Below are 20,066 nucleotides of genomic sequence, written 5' to 3'. Positions count from 1 at the left end.
TGAAGAGCTTTGTGATTCTCCTAAAATGCTGTATGAAAGCATGAAGAGTACAACCAAAGATGCCCGTGGACACCAATGCCAGAGATAACTATCTTCTATTTTGTATCACCAACATGAAAGGAGGTCTGGATCCTCAAGTTTCGTTACCCAGGTCTACGCATTTAGTCTCTGTTTTGGAAGAAAGCCCATTAAAGGCCTTTTCCCCACAGCTAAAAATGGCATTTTCCCAAGAAAGGCAGGAAATTTCCCAGTGCTAACTGCTAGCTCAATGAACTGGTATACACAATACTCCTGGGGGAATTCTGCATCACTGCACATGTGCAGAATTCATGTCCCCCCGCCGATTTCTTTGCTTCCCCATCAGATGTCATTTTTCTGTGGGGAAGCAAAGGGAAGCCACAAGGGTGGTCACGTGCCCCTCCCTGACAGTGCAGGTCAGTTTGGGCATGCGGAGCAGCCAGTAGAAACATAAAATCACTGCTGGGGGCGCGGGGGAATGGGCATTTGCACATTTGAGAGGGACACACTGTCCCTCTCACTCGCTGTTGTGGCACTCTCAGCGTGCAGGGGCAGGGCTTCAGGATATTTCTGAGGAGGTAGTAGTAGGAAAGGCTCTGTCCTTTCAGGCAGAGCAGTATACTCCTGGGGGAATGCTGCACCACTGGACAATGCAGAATTTTGCTGCAATTAATGTGCGTGCAGAATTTCCTCCCCGCCAGAAATGGGCTGCAGTGCTGCTAGCTGCCACTAGGTCTGGCAGAACCCAGCTCGTACATAGAAAAAACAGCTGGGGGAGGGAAAGGGAACTAGAGGGTTCCTGACAGCTCCAGTTCCCAGCATGCCATGAGGGAAGGAGAGGGCGGCACAGAGGAAACTCCAAGCTTGCCTGGTACCAAGCATCAGGCTGTTTCTTCCTCTGAATCCCTGGGCTTGGGGTGGGGGGATGCCTGGGCTCTGGGGTGTGGGTATCTGGGCTAGGGGTCCCACAGCTGGGCTCTGGGATGGAGATGGTTTGGGTGTATTGATGGGGGAGCCCCATGGCTGGGCTCTGAGGGGGGAGTGTCTGGCAGGAGGGAAAGGGGCAGAGAAACAGGAACTGGGTTGCCCTAGGGGTTTCTTTAACTCTCTACTCCTGGGGGAATTTGTTTGTTTGTGTGTCTGTATTGTTACAGACATATTTACTGACAGGTATTTTGAAATAAATTACCAAAATGATTGAAACTGGCATGATTATGTAGTGTTATTTTCACAAATAAAATTTTACAGAATTTTAAAATATTCTGTGCAGAATTTAATTTTTTGGTGCAGAATGCCCCTAGGAGTAACATGGCATCTAAATGCACCCCAGTGTCTCAAGTCATTGTCCCAGGAAACTACTATGACTTTGATCAGCCTAGCTTTCTACAGAAAGGCTTTCGTATCCACACTATGAGGATCGGAAAAACAGCTGGTGGGTTCCCTAAGCAGAAAGTATTTTCTGTTAACCATCTTGGAGATGGAAAAGGCAGTATGAGGATGATGACACAGCTCTTTCACCCAAGGAAGCTGGAATATTCACTGTCATGCTATCTAAAAGAGGAGTTTATTATAGGTGATACTGGTAGTACCTTAATGCCCAATTTCATCTCAACTCTGAATAATACATTGTCTTCCAGGCTAACAGGGTTTTAACTTGAGTGCAATACTCTGTGGAATTTTTTTTCCCAGACATAGATTTCAAGTAGAAATGCATTTTCCCCTCTATGGATTTTCTCAGATTTGACCAACCATTCTGCATTAATATCAGCATGAATTCTCTAATTCTTCCTTGAAATTCCCCATTTACTTGAGGCATCTGGTAAGTTTAAACTTGTAAGTTTAAATCTGCTTAGAAGAACATATCCAAAATGAAGCGTTTCAATTATTTCTTTATTCATTTTATGGTACACTAAAATCAATGTTGATAGCATAAAAGGTTTCCAACCTTAACAAGATAAACTGTTTGAATTGCTTTTATAGCACAATTACCATTGATCTTTGACATCTTGGGGTGTTGAAATATGAACAGAACGTGATAGTGAAGACTTGCAGGAAAGCCTGGAATAGGAAATTTAAATCTTCATCCTCTCAGCTATGTTTTGATGAACATAATGGCATCAAAACTATTTCACTCCCAGTTCAAAAGACAGTGCCATTCAATTGCAAATGTGATCTTCAGGAATTCAAAGACAGTGATTTTCTGTACTTTTTGAGAGAAGCATGAAGATTTTACACCTTGCTACTAAACAGTTCTTAATGTTTGTGTGTTACATTATGAAATGTATCTGTTTTCATTACATAGAAGTGTTAAAAACCAAGCGGATGAATGGACTTTCAACTTTAGGCGTGCAGAGTCAAATAAATGCATAAACACGCTTGCAGTATCAATCAGCAGTTTCCACATTTACAACAGTTAGAATGAGAAATAAAGCTTGGAAATTTAATACTGAGATTACTAAAAAAAGAAGATGGACTAGTCAGCTTTCTATAGGGCAACTAGTGGTTTCACTGCTCATGTTTACGATTTTATGTAAACCACGAGTATGGGTGGACAACTGTGTGAGTTGGACTTTGTGTTGATCTGTGCAGGTGGTCAATGAAGCGTGCGTTTGGGATTACTGTGTGTGTTGTTTGGATTGTTGCACAGATGGTTGTACTTGGGGATATTGCATTGAGCTGTACAGGTGACAAATCAACATTTGAAGAAGGGGAGGTTACTTACCTGTAACTGGAAGTTCTTCAAGATGTGTGGTCCCAATCTGCATTCCATTGAGGGTTATGTGCATGTGCTATGCACCCGGAGCTAGAGCTTTTGAAAGTAGTATCATTTGGCAGTCTGCACATGTGCCCTTGTATGATGAGAATGTGGCGATAGTGGACAGCTGGTAAGAACACGCGGCATACTTTATGTGCATCCTGGCCTCGTGTGGTCCAGGTGCCTTGTGTCACGTGATCTCCCATGTGAGCACCCCAGGCTGCAAGTGACTTGTGTCATTATTGTCACTTGGCGAAGATGGGAGAAAGCGAAACGTGGAGCAGACTTGTGGCGGGTCTGGCCACCACCAAAGTGAGGAGATGACTTCCACTGAGACACTGAGTATAGTGTTAATGGACTGGTGTATAACAGAATAGGTCCTTTGTAGGCATTGCTATAGACAGTGAAGGTGCAGGCAGGCAAAGGGCACGATGTATGTGCAGGCTGCCATGTGCCCAAGGAGGGAAAAGCAGACCCTGGACAAAACCAAAAGATTGAAGGTGTCTAGGGCTATTTGGTCTAGTAGGCTCTGAAATTGATCCTGTGGCAGATAAGCTCATGTGGAGGCCACGTCAATGCAAGTGTCTATGAATTCCAGGGACCAAGTAGGACGAAAAAGTTGATTTTTTGACACTGATGCTCACTCCTAGAGGAGAGGAGTAGAAAAAGCTGGGAAGTCAATCCTTGAGCTCTCTCTTTGGACTGTGCTGCTAGCAGTCAGTTATCCAGGTAAGGGAAGACGAGGATTCCCTAACATCGGAGGTGAGCTGTTACCATGGAGAAACCTTTGTGAAGACTCATGGAGTGGTTCTAAGTCCGAATGGGAGAACCCTGTATTGGAATTCAAGGTCCCACCTTAAACCTCAGGAATCTTCAGTGGGTCGGGATGTACATCGACATGGAAGTAGGCGTCTTGCAAATCTAAGCCACAAACCATATGCCTTTTTCTAGCAAGGGAATGATGGCCACAAGCAGACCATATGGAATTTTGGCTTGCGAATCCAGAGGTTGAGGAGTTGGAGATCCAAAATTGGTCTCCATCATCCTTTCTTCTTGGGTACCAGGAAGCAGTTGGAATAGAACCCTGTGTCCTGAAAGACTGCAGAGACTGGTTCCACTGCTCCTCTCTGCAGGAGGGAGTCCACCTCTAGGGCAAGAATACTGTCCTGAGAGTGATCTCTGGGAGGTGGTGGTGGGGAGCTATGAAGGAGGCATTGTCATAAACTTGATTTCAGTCTCTCTAAGGCAAACAATGTCCAAGACCCACTTGACTGTTGTTATAGATCTCCATGCTGGTTGAAAGAGTTTGAGATAACCCACAAATGAGGTGGATGGTAGGAACGTTGGTATATGGAATGGTTGACGGCTCTCTAGTCACACTCAAAAATACCATTTTCATGACAATTGAGTATTATGCATAGGTCTGTGTTGCCAGAACAGGCAGACTGGTTCTGCGTACTGCAGGGCACTCCGAAGAGGCTCATAAGCAGCAGAAATGTGGTGATCTATAGCCTTGGCGTGGTGGTAGGCGATATTTTCTTTGGTACCAGTGTATAAATGCCGAAGAATTGCAAGGTGGCTTTAGAGCAGGGATCAGCAACCTATGGCACACGTGCCAAAGGCAGCACGCGAGATGATTTTGAATGGCATTCACACTGCCGGGGTCCTGGCCGCCGGCCTCAGGGCTCTCCTGCCAGCCTGGGGTTCTACTACCGGCCCCCTGCCACCTGAGGTCCCGTCCTTTCTTGACAAAGCAGACAGGACTGTATCAATCAAAAAGGCAGTAGCAGGACATTAGAAGCAAAGCAGTGTTTTTAAATGCTTAAGTGTAAGTAAAAATCAAGCCAAAGAAAGGAAGTTACAAGATTGTACAGTGTATTGCAAAAAAAATGGAAAGCTGTTTACAGATGGAGAATATATAAAAAAAGTTTCTCAGCAGTCTAGAGGTTTTGTTCAATGATTTGCCAAATAAAGATACAATCTTATCTAGAATAAAAGAACTATCTGCCTCTGCCAGAACAGTTGAGACACGCGTAAGCAAAATGGCAGAAAACATTAACGAAAAGCAGACAACTGCATTAAAAGACACAGCAGTGTTTAGCATAGCAGTTGATTAGAGCGTGGATATAAACAATGTTCCACATTTGGCAGTTGTTTGCAAGTTATTCTGCTTCCGATGAAATGCAAGAGGAACTTTGTGGCCTAAAACCCCTGCATGGCACAACAAAAAGGGGAAGATATAGTGGGAACTTTTGTAAACCATTTTGAAGAGCAAAGTGTTTACATCAGAAAAATATTGTGTGTGACAACAGATGGTGCTCCTGCCATGGTCGGAAAACAGAAGGGATTTGTAAAGTTACTGGAAGATCAAATTGGCTGCCTGACAGTCAAACTTCACTGTATCATCCATCAAGACAACCTGTGTGCTAAAATTTCTAATTCAGAGCTTAATAATGTGATGAATACAGTGCTGCGAATTGTGAATTTCCTTGTTGCTCGATCTGCTTTGACTCACAGTTTCAAGCACTTCTAGAAGAGATAGACAGTGCTTATAACGACATTCCACTTCACAGCAACATTCGGTGGCTAAGTTGTGGCAAGGTTTTGGTGCACTTTGTAAACTGTTTTGATGCAATCAAGGTCTTTTTGTCAAAAAAGGACAAAGCTACCCCAAACTCGATGATGATAAATGGCTGTGTAAGCTCATGTTTCTAACTGAGATCACCACTCACCTAAACGAATTCAACCTCCGTCTCCAGGGTGCAGGGCAAACGGTTCTGGATCTTTATAAAACCTGAAAGGCATTTGTTGTAAAACTAGCAGTCTTTTCTTGGGATATTCGAACTTCGACTTTCCAATCTCATCGACATTGACAATGCAATGTATCGATAGCTCTTGTATGTGTTGGAAGTTGTGGAATGTACATGCAAGAACTGTAATCAGAATTTTCTGACAGATTTCAAGATTTCCAGCTGTTTGGCCCAATGCTCTCTTTTCTAATTAAACCTGAAAAGTTCAATGAAAGCTACTTGGATTTGTCTGTATTTCAGTGGATGGGTGTTGAAGATTTCAAAATGCAGCTCATTCAGTTAAAAAACTCAGAATTGTGGGCATCAAAGTTTGGAGATCAGCGGAGTGCACTTGAAGCTACCGAGAGAGATCATGGGGCCTCTATTCTGACCTGCTGGACATCCCTGCCAGTGAAATTTAATTTCAAGAAAATTGCGTTAGCAATACTTTCAGCATTTGGATCCACACACCTGTGTGAACAGGTATTTTCACACATGAAGTCTGTCCTCTGTCCCTCTTGGAGCCGGTTAACAACTGATCACTCAGAAGCCTGTGTGCAGCTTAAAGTATCCAAATATGTGCCAGACACTGGAAAACTCAGCAAGGAAAAGCAAAGGCAAGGATCACACTAAACTGATAAGATCTGCATTTTAATTTAATTTTAAATTAAGCTTCTTAAACTTACTTTACATACAACAGTAGTTTAGTTTTAGGAGAGAGAGAACTTCTAAAAACATTAAAATGTATTACTGGCACACAAAACCTTAAATTAGAGTAAATAAATGAAGACTTGGCACCCCACTTCTGAAAGGTTGCCAACCCCTGCTCTAGAGTTTTTAGTGAGTTTAATGGATCATCAGTTTTCTTGTTCAAAAGGTGTGACTTGACAGGAAGGTCTCTGATTGTGTTCTGCACCTCTCTAGGGAATCCTATGGAATGTAACCAGGATTCCCTCCTCATGACTATTCCCACTGCTAATACACATGAGGACATGTTCACTGAATCAACTGCAGCCTGAAGTATGGGCCTGGCAACTAACTTGCCTTCCTGTAAAATTGCCTGGAAGCAATTACAATCCTGTTAGGGTAACCTCTCTGCAATCTCTTTCATCCAGCCATAGTTTATAAAGTCATACTTAGCCATCAGTGCCAGGTAGTTAGAGATCCAGAACTGTAGTCCGGCCGAGAAGACCTTTCGACCCATAAGGCCCAGTCTCTTACCTTCCCTGTCTGACAATGTGGAGCACAGGTGTTGTTGTTTGATCTGCTCCAATGTAGCCTGTATCACCAAGAAGTTAAGTGGCTGGTATGAAAATAGAAATTCTGACCTCTGGGGTGGGGTGGGGGGGGGGGGGGGAAAGAAACTAGTATTTTTTCTGGCCCCTTCAGAGTCAGTATGCATATGGCTGGGGTATGCCACATGGTGCGCGCCAGCTGAAGAATGGCCTCATTGATCGGTAGAGCCACCCTTGGTACCGATGTGTGCAGAATGTCTAGTAACTGATGCTGACTGTCCTGCACCTCTTCTAGGGGGATCTCAAGAGCAGTGGCTATCCTCCGTAGCAGCTCTTGAAACAGTCAGTAGTGATCTAGTGGGGAGGAAGATGTCAATGACATGGCAGAGTCTGGAGACAACGACAGGAGTCTCTACAGATCCACCAGTACTGTCAGAGCCGGGCTAATCAGTGCATTGTTTAACCTCATTTCTGAATGTCTATTGGACAAAGATTGTGTGGGTGAAGTGGGGGAGTTCTCTGGGGATGGACTTCACCTGAGTAAGGAGGGAAAGAGACTTCTACGATGGAGGATGGCACAACTGATCAAGAGCTTTAAACTAGGAATTTGGGGGAGATGGCTGGGAGACGTCCAGGTAATCTCCACGCCAGTTATTCTCTGAGAGGGAAGAAAATGAAGAAAGAAAGGATACAGCCATGGGTAGGAGAATGTATATAAGGAGGAGGAGCAGTGTGGATACCAGTCTAATAGGTTATACTGGCTGTAGAATGACAGTGCCTAATAGGGTACAGAATGTGAGCGAGGCCAAACAGCAAAAATTAAGATGTTTGTACACCAACGCGAGGAGCCTAGGTAACAAAACGGAGGAACTAGAGCTACTGGTGCAGGAAATGAAACCAGATATTACAGGGATAACAGAAACATGGTGGAATAGTAGTCATGACTGGAGTACGGGTATCAAAGGGTATGTGCTGTTTAGGAAAGACAGAAATAAAGGCAAAGGTGGTAGAGTAGCATTGTATATCAATACTGAGGCAGACTGTAAAGAACTAAGAAGCAATGGAATGGATAAGAGTCTGTCTGGGCAAAAAATCACATTGGTGAAGAAAGCTACTAGAGTCTGCCCTGGTATAGTGCTTGGGGTGTGCTATAGACCGCCAGGATATGGATAGAGACCTCTTTAAATGTTTTTAAAGAAGTAAATACTCATGGGAATTGTGTCATCATGGAAGACTAACTTCCCAGATATAGACTGGAGGACAAGTGCTAGTAATAATAATAGGGCTCAGATTTTCCTGGATACAATAGCTGATGGATTCCTTCACCAAGTAGTTGCTGAATCGACAAGAGGAGATGCCATTTTAGATTTGGTTTTGTGAGCAGTGAGGACCTCATAGAAGAAATGATTGTAGGGGACAACTTTGGTTCGAGTGATCATGAGCTAATTCAATTCAAACTAAATGGAAGGATAAACAAAAACAGATCTGTGACTAGGGTTTTTGATTTCAAAAAGGCTAACTTTAAAAAATTAAGGATATTAGTTAGGGAAGTGGATTGGACTGAAGAATTTATGGATCTAACGGCAGAGGAGGGCTGGAATTACTTCAAGTCAAAGTTGCAGAAACTATCAGAAGCCTGAATCCCAAGAAAGGGGGAAAAATTCACAGGCAGGAGTTGTAGACCAAGCTAGATGAGCAAGCATCTCAGAGAGGTGATTAAGAGAAAGCAGAAAGCCTACAAGGAGTGCAAGATGGGAGGGATTAGCAAGGAAAACTATCTTATTGAGGTCAGAACATGTAGGGATAAAGTGAGAAAGGCCAAAAGCCATGTAGAGTTGGACCTTGCAAAGGGAATTAAAACCAACAGTAAAAGGTTCTATAGCCATACAAATAAGAAGGAAACAAAGAAAGAAGAAGTGGGACCGCTTAACACTGAGGATGGAGTGGAGGTTAAGGATAATCTAGGCATGGCCTAATATCTAAACAAATACTTTGCCTCAGTCTTGAATGAGGCTAATAAGGAGCTTAGGGATAACGGTAGGATGACAAATAGGAATGAGGATATGGAGGTAGATTTTACTACATCCAAGCTAGAAGCCAAACTCCAACAGCTTAATGGGACTAAATCGGGGGGAGGGAAGCGGGCGGCAGATAAACTTCATCCAAGAATATTAAAGGAACTGGCACAAGAAATTGCAAGCCCGTTAGCAAGAATTTTTAATGAATCTGTAAACTCAGGGGTTGTACCGTATGACTGGAGAATTGCTAATATTGTTCCTATTTAATAAAAGTAAAAAAAGCAATCCAGGTAACTACAGGCTTGTTAAAATTTGACATTTGCACTGTAAAAGGTCTTGGAAAAATTTTTGAAGGAGAAAGTAGCTAAGGCCATTGAGGTCAATGGTAATTGGGACAAAATACAACATGGCTTTACAAAAGGTAGATCGTGTCAAACCAACCTGATCTCCTTCTTTGAGAAAGTAACAGATTTTTTTAGACAAAGGGAACACAGTGGATCTAATTTACCTAGATTTCAGTAAGGCATTTGATACAGTTCCACATGGAGAACTATTAGCTAAATTGATAAAGATGGGGGTCAATATGAAAATTGAAAGGTGGATAAGGAACTGGTTAAAGGGGAGACTACAGCGGGTCACACTGAAAGGTGAACTGTCAGACTGGAAGGAGGTTACCAGTGGAGTTCCTCAGGGATCAGTTTTGGGACCAAATCTTATTTAATCTTTTTATTACTGACCTTGGCACAAAAAGCAGGAATGTGCTAATAAAGTTTGCAGATGATACAAAGCTGGGAGGTACTGTCAATACAGAGAAGGACCGGGATATCATACAGGAAGATCTGGATGACCTTTTAAACTGAAGTAATAGTAATAGGATGAAATTTAATAGTGAGAAGTGCAAGGTCATGCATTTAGGGATTAACAACAAGAATTTCTGTTATAAACTGGGGATGCATTGCTTGGAAGTAACAGAGGAGGAGAAGGACCTCAGAGTATTGGTTGATCACAGGATGACTATGAGCTGCCAATGTGATATGGCTATGAAAAAAACTAATGCGGTCTTGGGATGTGGAGATGTTAGTACCGTTATACAAGGCACTGGTGAGACCTCATCTGGAATATTGTGTGCAGTTCTGGTCTCCCATGTTTAAGAAAGATGAATTCAAACTGGAACAGGTACAGAGAAGGGCTACTAGGATGATCCGAGGAATGGAAAACCTGTCTTATGAAAGGAGACTCAAAGAGCTTGGTTTATTTACCCTAACCAAAAGAAGGCTGAGAGGAGATATGATTGCTCTCTATAAATATATCAAAGGGATAAATACCATGGAGGGAGAAGAATTATTTAAGCTCAGTACCAATGTGGACACAAGAACAAACTGATATAAACTGGCCATCAGGAAGTTTAGACTTGAAATTAGATTAAGGTTTCTAACCACCAGAGGAGTGAAGTTCTGGAACAGCTTTCCAAGGGAAGCAGTGGGGGCAAACGACATATCTGGTTTCAAGACAAAGCTTGATACGTTTATGGAGGGGACGGTATGATGGGATAGCCTAATTTTGGCAATTATTTGATCTTTGACTACTAGTGGTAGATATGTCTGTGAAGGGATGATAGATGGGGTGGGATCTGAGTTACGACAGAGAATTCTTTCCTGGCTATCTGGCTGGCGAGACTTGGCCCACATGCTCAGGAATTTTCCTCCAGGGCAGATTGGAAGAGGCCCTGCGGGGTTTTCACCCTCCTCTGCAGCATGGGGCACGGGTCACTTGCTGGAGGATTCTCTGCACCTTGAAGTCTTTAAACCACGATTTGAGGACTTCAATAGCTCAGATATAAGTTAGGGCTTTGTTACAGGAGTTGTGGGTGAGACTCCGTGGCCTGCATTGTGCAGGAGGTCAGACTAGATGATCATAATGGTCCCTTCTGACCTTAAAGTCTATAATTCTCCCGAGATGAACAGGACTTATCTGAAGGTGAATACTGAAGCCATGAGCTCCGATATGGCCAACCTGGTTGATCCTGATGTTGTGGAACCTGTGCCCAAGGAGCTGTGTACCTCTTTTGCCTTACCGACAAAGTGGGGAACTGTAGGGTGCCATCAGAACCCTTCAGTAGTCGTGCTTCCGGAACGGGAGTGGCAGGCCCTGGCGAATGTTCATATCCTCAGAATTGGAGGAATATGAGATCTCCGCAAATGGCAGTGCCGATGGAGCCTCAGAACAGGATGTGTCAGAGCATGGGTAGAAGGTAAGCGCAGCAAAACATGAGGAAACCTCAGTCCCTCTGAGGCAAATAGCTTGTGGGTGCCAGGAACGCTTTTGAGTCTCCCCAGAGTCAATGTTAACTGGTTTTTTGATGGGATCGGAACAAGTAAAGGCATCAGTCTCGGAACAGACATTTCTTGGGACACCAGCAGAGCTGAAGTAGGTAGAGCATGAGGGTCTGAGATCAGTATCAATGGATCAGGTGAGCGGTTCAGCCTTTATTTGCTCTTGTGAGCCTCGGAATGAGTAGTTCCTCCGGGGCTGGATTTTGTAGACAGTGCAACGTCTTTCTTGGACTTGGAGGAAGACTTATGTGCATGCTTCTGTGACTCATGGGTAGGCCACGGTGCGAAGTCCATAGCACTGGTACCAGCAGAGCCAGATGGAGGTTGCATAGTAGGGGGAACACTCTGAGGTTGCTCAGGCCAATGTACGGGGAAGGGTTCCCTGGCTAGGATCCGATTTCAGTCCCTTGTCAGCTTACATTAAGTAATTTTTGAGGCGAAGAATTCTGCCTTTTTGCATATGGGCAGGGAAGGAGAGGCAGATATGGCACCTGAACACAACGTGGGGTTCCTCCAAAAAGTACAAACTGCACTGATACTAGTCACTGATGGAAAACAAGCAAAGGCAGGAAGCACAGATTTTGAATCCTGGTGTCTTTGGCATAATCCACTACCCAGGCCCAGGTAACGGGGGAGGGGAAAGACTGGTTGGCAAGAAAACAACCAAAGCGGCATCCCATGTTCTTAGCCCTATCAACTACTATGAAACTAGAAATTGCCTATAAAGAACAATAAAATCCTAACTATGAATCAATTTTCAAAATTACCTGGAGAAAGGGTGGTGATTAATTGAGTTGCATCTGATGTCGCAATGGTCTAGGATGGTTGGCATAGATAGATGCATGACTTACTGTTTTATTATATATAGGAGTCAGACAACATGCCTACCTTGCAGAACTTTCTAGGTTACCACAAATCAAGCCCCATGAAGTTTTCCATCCACAAAACATGTGCCCCCCACACAAACACACCAATTAATCAATTACTCCACCCTAATTCACTTCCTATAGCATTGTTACTGTTTCCTAATAAACACAGCAAGAAGCTTGATGTTCTCATCACTTCCCTTTTAACTTTTTAAAACAGCTGAAGTTTCCATTTGGTGGATGAAAGTAAAGCATAATATTTCTAGTATCACAAAGCTTTCAAGTGTTATGTTCTTGTAAATACTCCAGAATCACACAAATCCACCACCATCCCTCCCCCAAAACTCAAAACACATACCCATTGCCACCTTCCTCAGAAAAATCCAAAGCGTGTTTGTTTGTTTTTTAAATACCTGAAGGAGGAAAAAAAGTGTTATCCCCACCACAGTTTCTTCTCTATCTGCAAAAGAAGAAAGCAAAAGGGGGGAGAGAGGGAGAACCTGATACCGCATCAAGTGAACCAACTGATTTGTTTAGCAAAAGTTATGCTGCTGGAGTTTGGGGCCAAGAGGTTCTCTATGGATTGGGTGAAAAGGCAAGAAAAGCTTGTTAATTAAAATAAATAAAGCTGCAGTAGGACCAGGTAAAGAGTAATGAAGCTTTGGGTCTAATGATGTAGTCGGAAACTGACATGTTCAATAGTTGGTGAGTGAAGGAACATGAAGTCTGAGGGATTCATTGATTCAAGAAGCCTCAAACACCTCCAAGCGTCAGTGCCTTGATGTTACTCAAAAAATGAATTTATTGATTCTAAACATAAAACTGACAATAGAATAAAGAAGTGTTGTTGAAGCCATGTTGGTCCCAAAATATCAGAGACAAGGTGGGGGAGGTAATATATTTTTTTGGACCAGCTTTTGTTGGTGAGAGAGACAAGCTTTCAAGCTTACACAGAGCTCTTCTTCGGGTCTGGGAAACTTACTCAATCATAGCAAAATACAAGATGGAAAGAGACTGTTTAAGTTGGTCCAATAAAAGATATTACCTCACCCACCTTGTCCCTCGAATAAGACAAAGAACTAAGGCACAAATTCAGCAAGGTAATTAAGCATGACAGGTTTCAGAGTAACAGCCATGTTAGTCTGTATTCGCAAAAAGAAAAGGAGTACTTGTCGCACCTTAGAGACTAACCAATTTATTTGAGCATAAGCTTTCGTGAGCTACAGCTCACTTCATCGGATACATACTGTGGAAAGTACAGAAGATCTTTTTATATACACAAAGCATGAAAAAATGGGTGTTTACCACTAAAAAAGGTTTTCTCTCCCCCCACCCCACTCTCCTGCTGGTAATAGCTTATCTAAAGTGATCACTCTCCTTACAATGTGTATGATAATCAAGTTGGGCCTTCTCCCCCCCAACAAACCCACTCTCCTGTTACCGGTGGGGGGGGGGGGGGGGGGAGAGAGAGAGAGAACCTGGATTTGTGCTGGAAATGGCCCAGTACACTCTGTAAGGAGAGTGATCACTTTAGATAAGCTATTACCAGCAGGAGAGTGGGGTAGGGGGAGAGAAAACCTTTTGTAGTGGTAAACACCCATTTTTTCATGCTTTGCGTATATAAAAAGATCTTCTGTACTTTCCACAGTATGCATCCGATAAAGTGAGCTGTAGCTCACGAAAGCTTATGCTCAAATAAATTGGTTAGTCTCTAAGGTGCCACAAGTACTCCTTTTCTAATTAAGCATGAGTTTAAGTACCTTGCTGAATTGAGCCCCATGTGAAGAGGCAAATATGATAAAATGCAATGTCATTCAAAGCTAGGATGTGAAACTAGTCAGTTGTAACCAGGAGTTCCATTGTTAAATGACAGTCAGAAAGACTCTGACCACTGAAGCAATGGATGTGAACGGAGTACTTCAAGCAAGAATAAGATGACCTCTAATGTGTTATCAATGTAGAACTTGGAGATGAAGGGAGCTCTTGCCAAACCTCCTAGATGCCACTGTAATACAAATAAATTTTAAAAAATATAGTGGGAGGGCATCCCAGTCTGAGTCCTTCTCTTTCCCTTACCACAGCTGCTCTGGCAGTTCCCTGGCTTAGTGTGCTGCCGCTGTAGCAGCAGTGGTATGAACCCAGCAGGGGTGTCAAACATATAGCCCAGGGTTCAGAACAGTGATTCAGGCATACTGCCAAAATAATGAGAGACAGAAAATGGCAATGTAACACTATATATCTCAGCCAAATCTGAATGGAATTTCATGGGACACAGAAAAGGCACTTCTGCAGTCCAAGGGAATTCTCAATGTCAAATATCCAAGGTCTATTGCAAACAAGGGAGATATGAGACCTTTTCAAAGAAAAGATTTCACAAATTCTTTATAATAGAAAGTGTTAGCCAGGCTAGAGAGAGGGGTCACTACCAGCTTCCCCATTAATATATCCCATATACATAAATGCACTAATTATAGAGCAGTGAAATCTGTCATGTAGATCATCATGTTCCTTTACCTGCATCATCTGCATTCTACCCATTATCCCAATACTACCAACATTCCATGCTTCTGAACTGCTTTCAATCCACTTACAAAACAAACCATAAAAAGGTTTTTCTTCTTTCTATGCCCCAAATATAAAAATTCCAGTGCCCAGGAATATTCAAACCTTGGATCACTAATAGGTTTAAAATCTAGTGTCCTGTGCCCATTAGTAATTATGTCTAGAAAAGGAGTGCTTTACACCATTAGAAAGCCAGGAATCCTCCCTTCCCTTTCCAAATGGTGAAGTGTATTTGTTTCCACCACAGTACACAGTAATCAGTTAGTACTGTATCATACCTAAAACTGACATTCTGGAAAAGTTATTTTTAGGAACATGTAAAAATTACACAGACATTTTATAATCTCTGACTGATGGCACTCCTGCTTTACAGATGGAGGGAAACAAAAAACAGTATCAAAAACTGTCACAATTTTTTAAAAATATTCTCGGGGGAGGAGGGGGAGAAAAAAAGTGAGACAAACAAATGCAAAAGATATAAAATGAGGGAACACTGTAGAAGATTTTACTAACAAATGATTTGCATAACTTAGTCATGGAGTTGCCACCTTCAAGTAATGCAGTTATTCAAATTCATTCCAATAAAGCTTTTATACCATGCTACACACTACATTTATCTCTCACATTGCCATAACGTAACACTTATGACAGTCAGTAACAAATTGCAAGGCAATGAAAGGTAAGGCAAGGGAAAAGATTTTGAGTAGCTAAGTGGTTATAAAAAGAGCAGGCTTTTTCAATAAATTATGAAAATGGACTTGACAATGTCCTTTCTTTTTAAAAATTCAGGCACGTTCATGCAGGCTTCACCTGCACTGTTTTAGTGAGAAACCATTAATATGGCACCATCATTTACTAACATCACACCACAAAGTACATTTTCCTATCAACTTGAATTTTAAAAAATTGTAACTGTTTACTCTGCAAACTTGGAAAAAGATGATGCTAGAAGAAGACTGTATTATAAAAATTAGGTTAGCCTCTTAAGAGTAGGTGATTATGCAAAATTAATGGCTGTTGAGAACCACCTGATTCCTAATTAATTCTGATAGCAACAATGTCAGAGAACTAAACTGTTTGCCTTCCCTTCTAAAAGTTGCTCACAAAAAGAAAGTTAATAAGGGATACAATATTCCAGAAAAAAAAAAAATCTTTCCTGTCCTAGATACTTAGGGATCCCTAGTTAATCCAGGCACTTCATTACTAACAAGTTCCAGCTACTAATTCTGTATACGTACAGAAAGTATGAGGATGGGAAGGAGGCTAAGATGAAAAATGCATTAGAGAAAACACAAAGTTGCATAGCTTCACATTTCCTTCTCAGACTTCTATAAATCCTTAAATAAAATTTCTAACTAAATGAAAAGCTAGTCAATAAAACCCAGTGCACTAAATACTGAGCCATTTACCTTCAAATAAACTGAGGTCTCTTCGTAGCCTTGGTCCATAAAGCCCTTCTAAAATACTTTCAAAACCTGAAAACAAAAGAGAGATTTAAAATGGTGAACAAAACCCTTTACCCCAAAATAAATCAACACAAAAGCCACAACTAGGCAAATACTTTTTAAACAAATGTAGCAACTAAAAATTGTTACAATTTATCTTGTAGAAATTTTTCTTTATTTATAGTGCTGTTCAACAGAACTAAAAGATCAACCTAAGACAAGGCAATTGCCATCTGTACCGAATCAGCCTACTAAGCCATGCCCCAACAACCTTATCAGATTTAAAAATAACTACAAGGAATCTTAAAGGTGAGACGATTAACCTCATAGCTTCTCCACAAATGAAGCAGTATCTTCATTTCATTGAGAGGTAGGTTCCTCTATGACAAAAATGTGATCTTCAAAACACAAGGTTCTCAGCTTTGATCTTCAGAATTATATAACTTGAATATACATTCTAATAATATGAATTTCTACAAATATATCAATTATGAACTTTTCTAGACTAACAAAGCTTGTTTCCTCTTTTTGAATTATAGTGCACTTTTTTTCGGGTGGCAGGGGGGAGGAGGATCTCCCAAGAATTCTCCCTAGTCTCATACAAAAATGTTTTAAAATTAAGGATGAGACAAATCAAAATATTTTCAAGATTTACCAGTTTACTTAAGGCATCTGGAAATATCAATTCCATAGGACTACAACAGAAGAAAAGATGATGTGTCAGGAGACAATTGACAAGAGGAAACAGAAGAGGTGGTTCAAGTCTACTGCTGGAAAGGGGGGAGGAGTTTCCAACACTGTGTTGGAGTGGCAGGAGGGAGTCTTAGGCTGTGTACACACTACAGCTTAAGTAGGGCTAAGTTATGTTGCTTAGGCGTGTGAATAAGCCATCCCCGAGTGACACAAGTTACACTGATTAAAAGCAATTGTGTGGACAGTGCTGTGTCAGTGGGAGAGGTTCTCCCACCAACATAGCTACCATCGCTCGCAGGGGCAGCAATAATTAAGTCAACGGGAGAGCTCTCTCCCGTCTGCTTAAGGTATGCTACTGAATTACATCATGCATGCTTATCACTTCATGAAATCATTATTCTTCTGATACTGAGACAGTACTAAAAAGACGTCTTATGCTAAGCTGTCTCTTTAAGGTACTCATGCACGCTGTGTACTCATTATAATTACTTTTTGGGCAATTAATTCTACAAATTGCAGGTCAACCCCGTTGAAACATCTCTGAAGATTGTTGAATAATGATAAGGAGTACTTGTGGCACCTTAGAGACTAACCAGTTTATTTGAGCATGAGCTTTCGTGAGCTACAGCTCACTTCATCAGATACATACCGTGGAAACTGCAGCAGACTTTATATATACACAGAGAATATGAAACAATAACTCCTCCCACCCCACTGTCCTGCTGGTAATAGCTTATCTAAAGTAATCGTCAGGTTAGGCCATTTCCAGCACAAATCCAGGTTTTCTCACCCTCCACCCCCCCACACAAATTCACTCTCCTGCTGGTGATAGCCCATCCAAAGTGACAACTCTTTACACAATGTGCATGATAATGAAGTTAGGCCATTTCCTGCACAAATCCAGGTTCTCTCACTCCCTCACCCCCCTCCAAAAACCCACCCCCATACACACACAGACTCACTCTCCTGCTGGTAATAGCTCGTCCAAACTGACCACTCTCCAAGTTTAAATCCAAGTTAAACCAGAACATCTGGGGGGGGGGGGGGGGGAAAACAAGAGGAAATAGGCTACCTTGCATAATGACTTAGCCACTCCCAGTCTCTATTTAAGCCTAAATTAATAGTATCCAATTTGCAAATGAATTCCAATTCAGCAGTTTCTCGCTGGAGTCTGGATTTGAAGTTTTTTTTGTTTTAAGATAGCGACCTTCATGTCTGTGATTGCGTGACCAGAGAGATTGAAGTGTTCTCCGACTGGTTTATGAATGTTATAATTCTTGACATCTGATTTGTGTCCATTTATTCTTTTACGTAGAGACTGTCCAGTTTGACCAATGTACATGGCAGAGGGGCATTGCTGGCACATGATGGCATAAATCACATTGGTGGATGTGCAGGTGAACGAGCCTCTGATAGTGTGGCTGATGTTATTAGGCCCTGTGATGGTGTCCCCTGAATAGATATGTGGGCACAATTGGCAACGGGCTTTGTTGCAAGGATAAGTTCCTGGGTTAGTGGTTCTGTTGTGTGGTATGTGGTTGTTGGTGAGTATTTGCTTCAGGTTGCGGGGCTGTCTGTAGGCAAGGACTGGCCTGTCTCCCAAGATTTGTGAGAGTGTTGGGTCATCCTTTAGGATAGGTTGTAGATCCTTAATAATGCGTTGGAGGGGTTTTAGTTGGGGGCTGAAGGTGACGGCTAGTGGCGTTCTGTTATTTTCTTTGTTAGGCCTGTCCTGTAGTAGGTAACTTCTGGGAACTCTTCTGGCTCTATCAATCTGTTTCTTTACTTCCGCAGGTGGGTATTGTAGTTGTAAGAAAGCTTGACAGAGATCTTGTAGGTGTTTGTCTCTGTCTGAGGGGTTGGAGCAAACACCTACAAGGTAGCCTATTTCCTCTTGTTTTTTCCTCCCCCCCCCTCCCCCCAGATGTTCTGGTTTAACTTGGATTTAAACTTGGAGAGTGGTCAGTTTGGACGAGCTATTACCAGCAGGAGAGTGAGTCTGTGTGTGTATGGGGGTGGGTTTTTGGAGGGGGGTGAGGGAGTGAGAGAACCTGGATTTGTGCAGGAAATGGCCTAACTTCATTATCATGCACATTGTGTAAAGAGTTGTCACTTTGGATGGGCTATCACCAGCAGGAGAGTGAATTTGTGTGGGAGGGTGGAGGGTGAGAAAACCTGGATTTGTGCTGGAAATGGCCTAACCTGACGATTACTTTAGATAAGCTATTACCAGCAGGACAGTGGGGTGGGAGGAGTTATTGTTTCATATTCTCTGTGTATATATAAAGTCTGCTGCAGTTTCCACGGTATGTATCTGATGAAGTGAGCTGTAGCTCACGAAAGCTCATGCTCAAATAAACTGGTTAGTCTCTAAGGTGCCACAAGTACTCCTTTTCTTTTTGCGAATACAGACTAACACGGCTGTTACTCTGAAACTTGAATAATGATGTTAGTTTTGCCATTTCTAACCATTTGGATTTGCATAGTTATAGCAGCTTTGTGAACGGGAGGTCCATGAAATTACTTTCCTTTAATTATCAAATAAGAAAAGCACAGTTAGTGTAAATGTCATCTTCTACAGACCAATCTCTCAGTATGCTTCTGCTCATACCTGGAGAAACTGAAAAAGAACCAAGAGAACTGGTCAAAAAAATTTAAAGGATTTTTTCTTAAGAAAAATAGCTAACATTTTCAGCTGAAAAATTTCTGCAAATTAACTCCGGAGAGGGCGGGAGAGTGTCTTTTTGTTTTTCCTTTCTTGCTCAACTTTTCAGTGGCAACATGAGAAAGGGGCAGGGAGGAAGAAAAGTTTTAAAAATTCAGAAGTGAATTTTTTGCAAAAATGTTAATTTTAAATAACTGAAAAGTAATTCTTTTTCTACGCCGGCAAAATTAAAATGACTGGCATTTCTGCACTAGCTCTCCCCCATTTACTTTTTTAAAATCAGCTCTATGGCTAATTGTAATACAAATTCCTGTCCACGTGCAACTAAACTAGGACCAATTTCAGATCTCGGTCTGCTCAGATAGTCAACCTGGGTCAACTTCCCTCCTTGGTTTACTTGGGTCTGCTTCTTTCTATGTTGGATACTATCTCCAGGCCCAGACAAATGTTTACTGTGTTGGTTATCAGCGGTTCATATTTTCAAACTTTTCTTTGCAAACATCAAAGCTAGAAAGAAGTGCTTTCAAAATGAAAGCTTAGATTCTGACATCGTATGACTCTGCGAGCTGGTGACCTAGGCATATGTCTGTTATAGCTATACCCTAACTCCAGCCCTACCAAGGAGGTGTCAACTTTCCATTAAGGGGAGAGCAAGCGCAAGCCGAGGACTCCAGCAGAGCACACATC

At 42.1% G+C, this 20,066-nt stretch overlaps 1 protein-coding gene across 10 annotated transcripts in view; it reads right to left on the bottom strand.

The window, feature by feature from the left end:
* Positions 1 to 20,066, bottom strand: part of LCORL (ligand dependent nuclear receptor corepressor like) — a 176,565-nt gene that overhangs the window by 108,050 nt on the left and 48,449 nt on the right. For all 10 annotated transcript variants that reach the window (XM_077815806.1, XM_077815803.1, XM_077815812.1 and 7 more), the window contains exon 2: positions 15,986 to 16,051. In XM_077815806.1, coding sequence (XP_077671932.1) covers positions 15,986 to 16,051 — 66 coding nt within the window. The remainder of the gene's footprint in view (positions 1 to 15,985; positions 16,052 to 20,066) is intronic.

The sequence above is a fragment of the Eretmochelys imbricata genome, chromosome 4 (assembly GCF_965152235.1).
Source record: "Eretmochelys imbricata isolate rEreImb1 chromosome 4, rEreImb1.hap1, whole genome shotgun sequence".
Classification (NCBI taxonomy): domain Eukaryota; kingdom Metazoa; phylum Chordata; order Testudines; family Cheloniidae; genus Eretmochelys; species Eretmochelys imbricata.
This window is presented reverse-complemented; position numbering and strand designations above follow the sequence as displayed.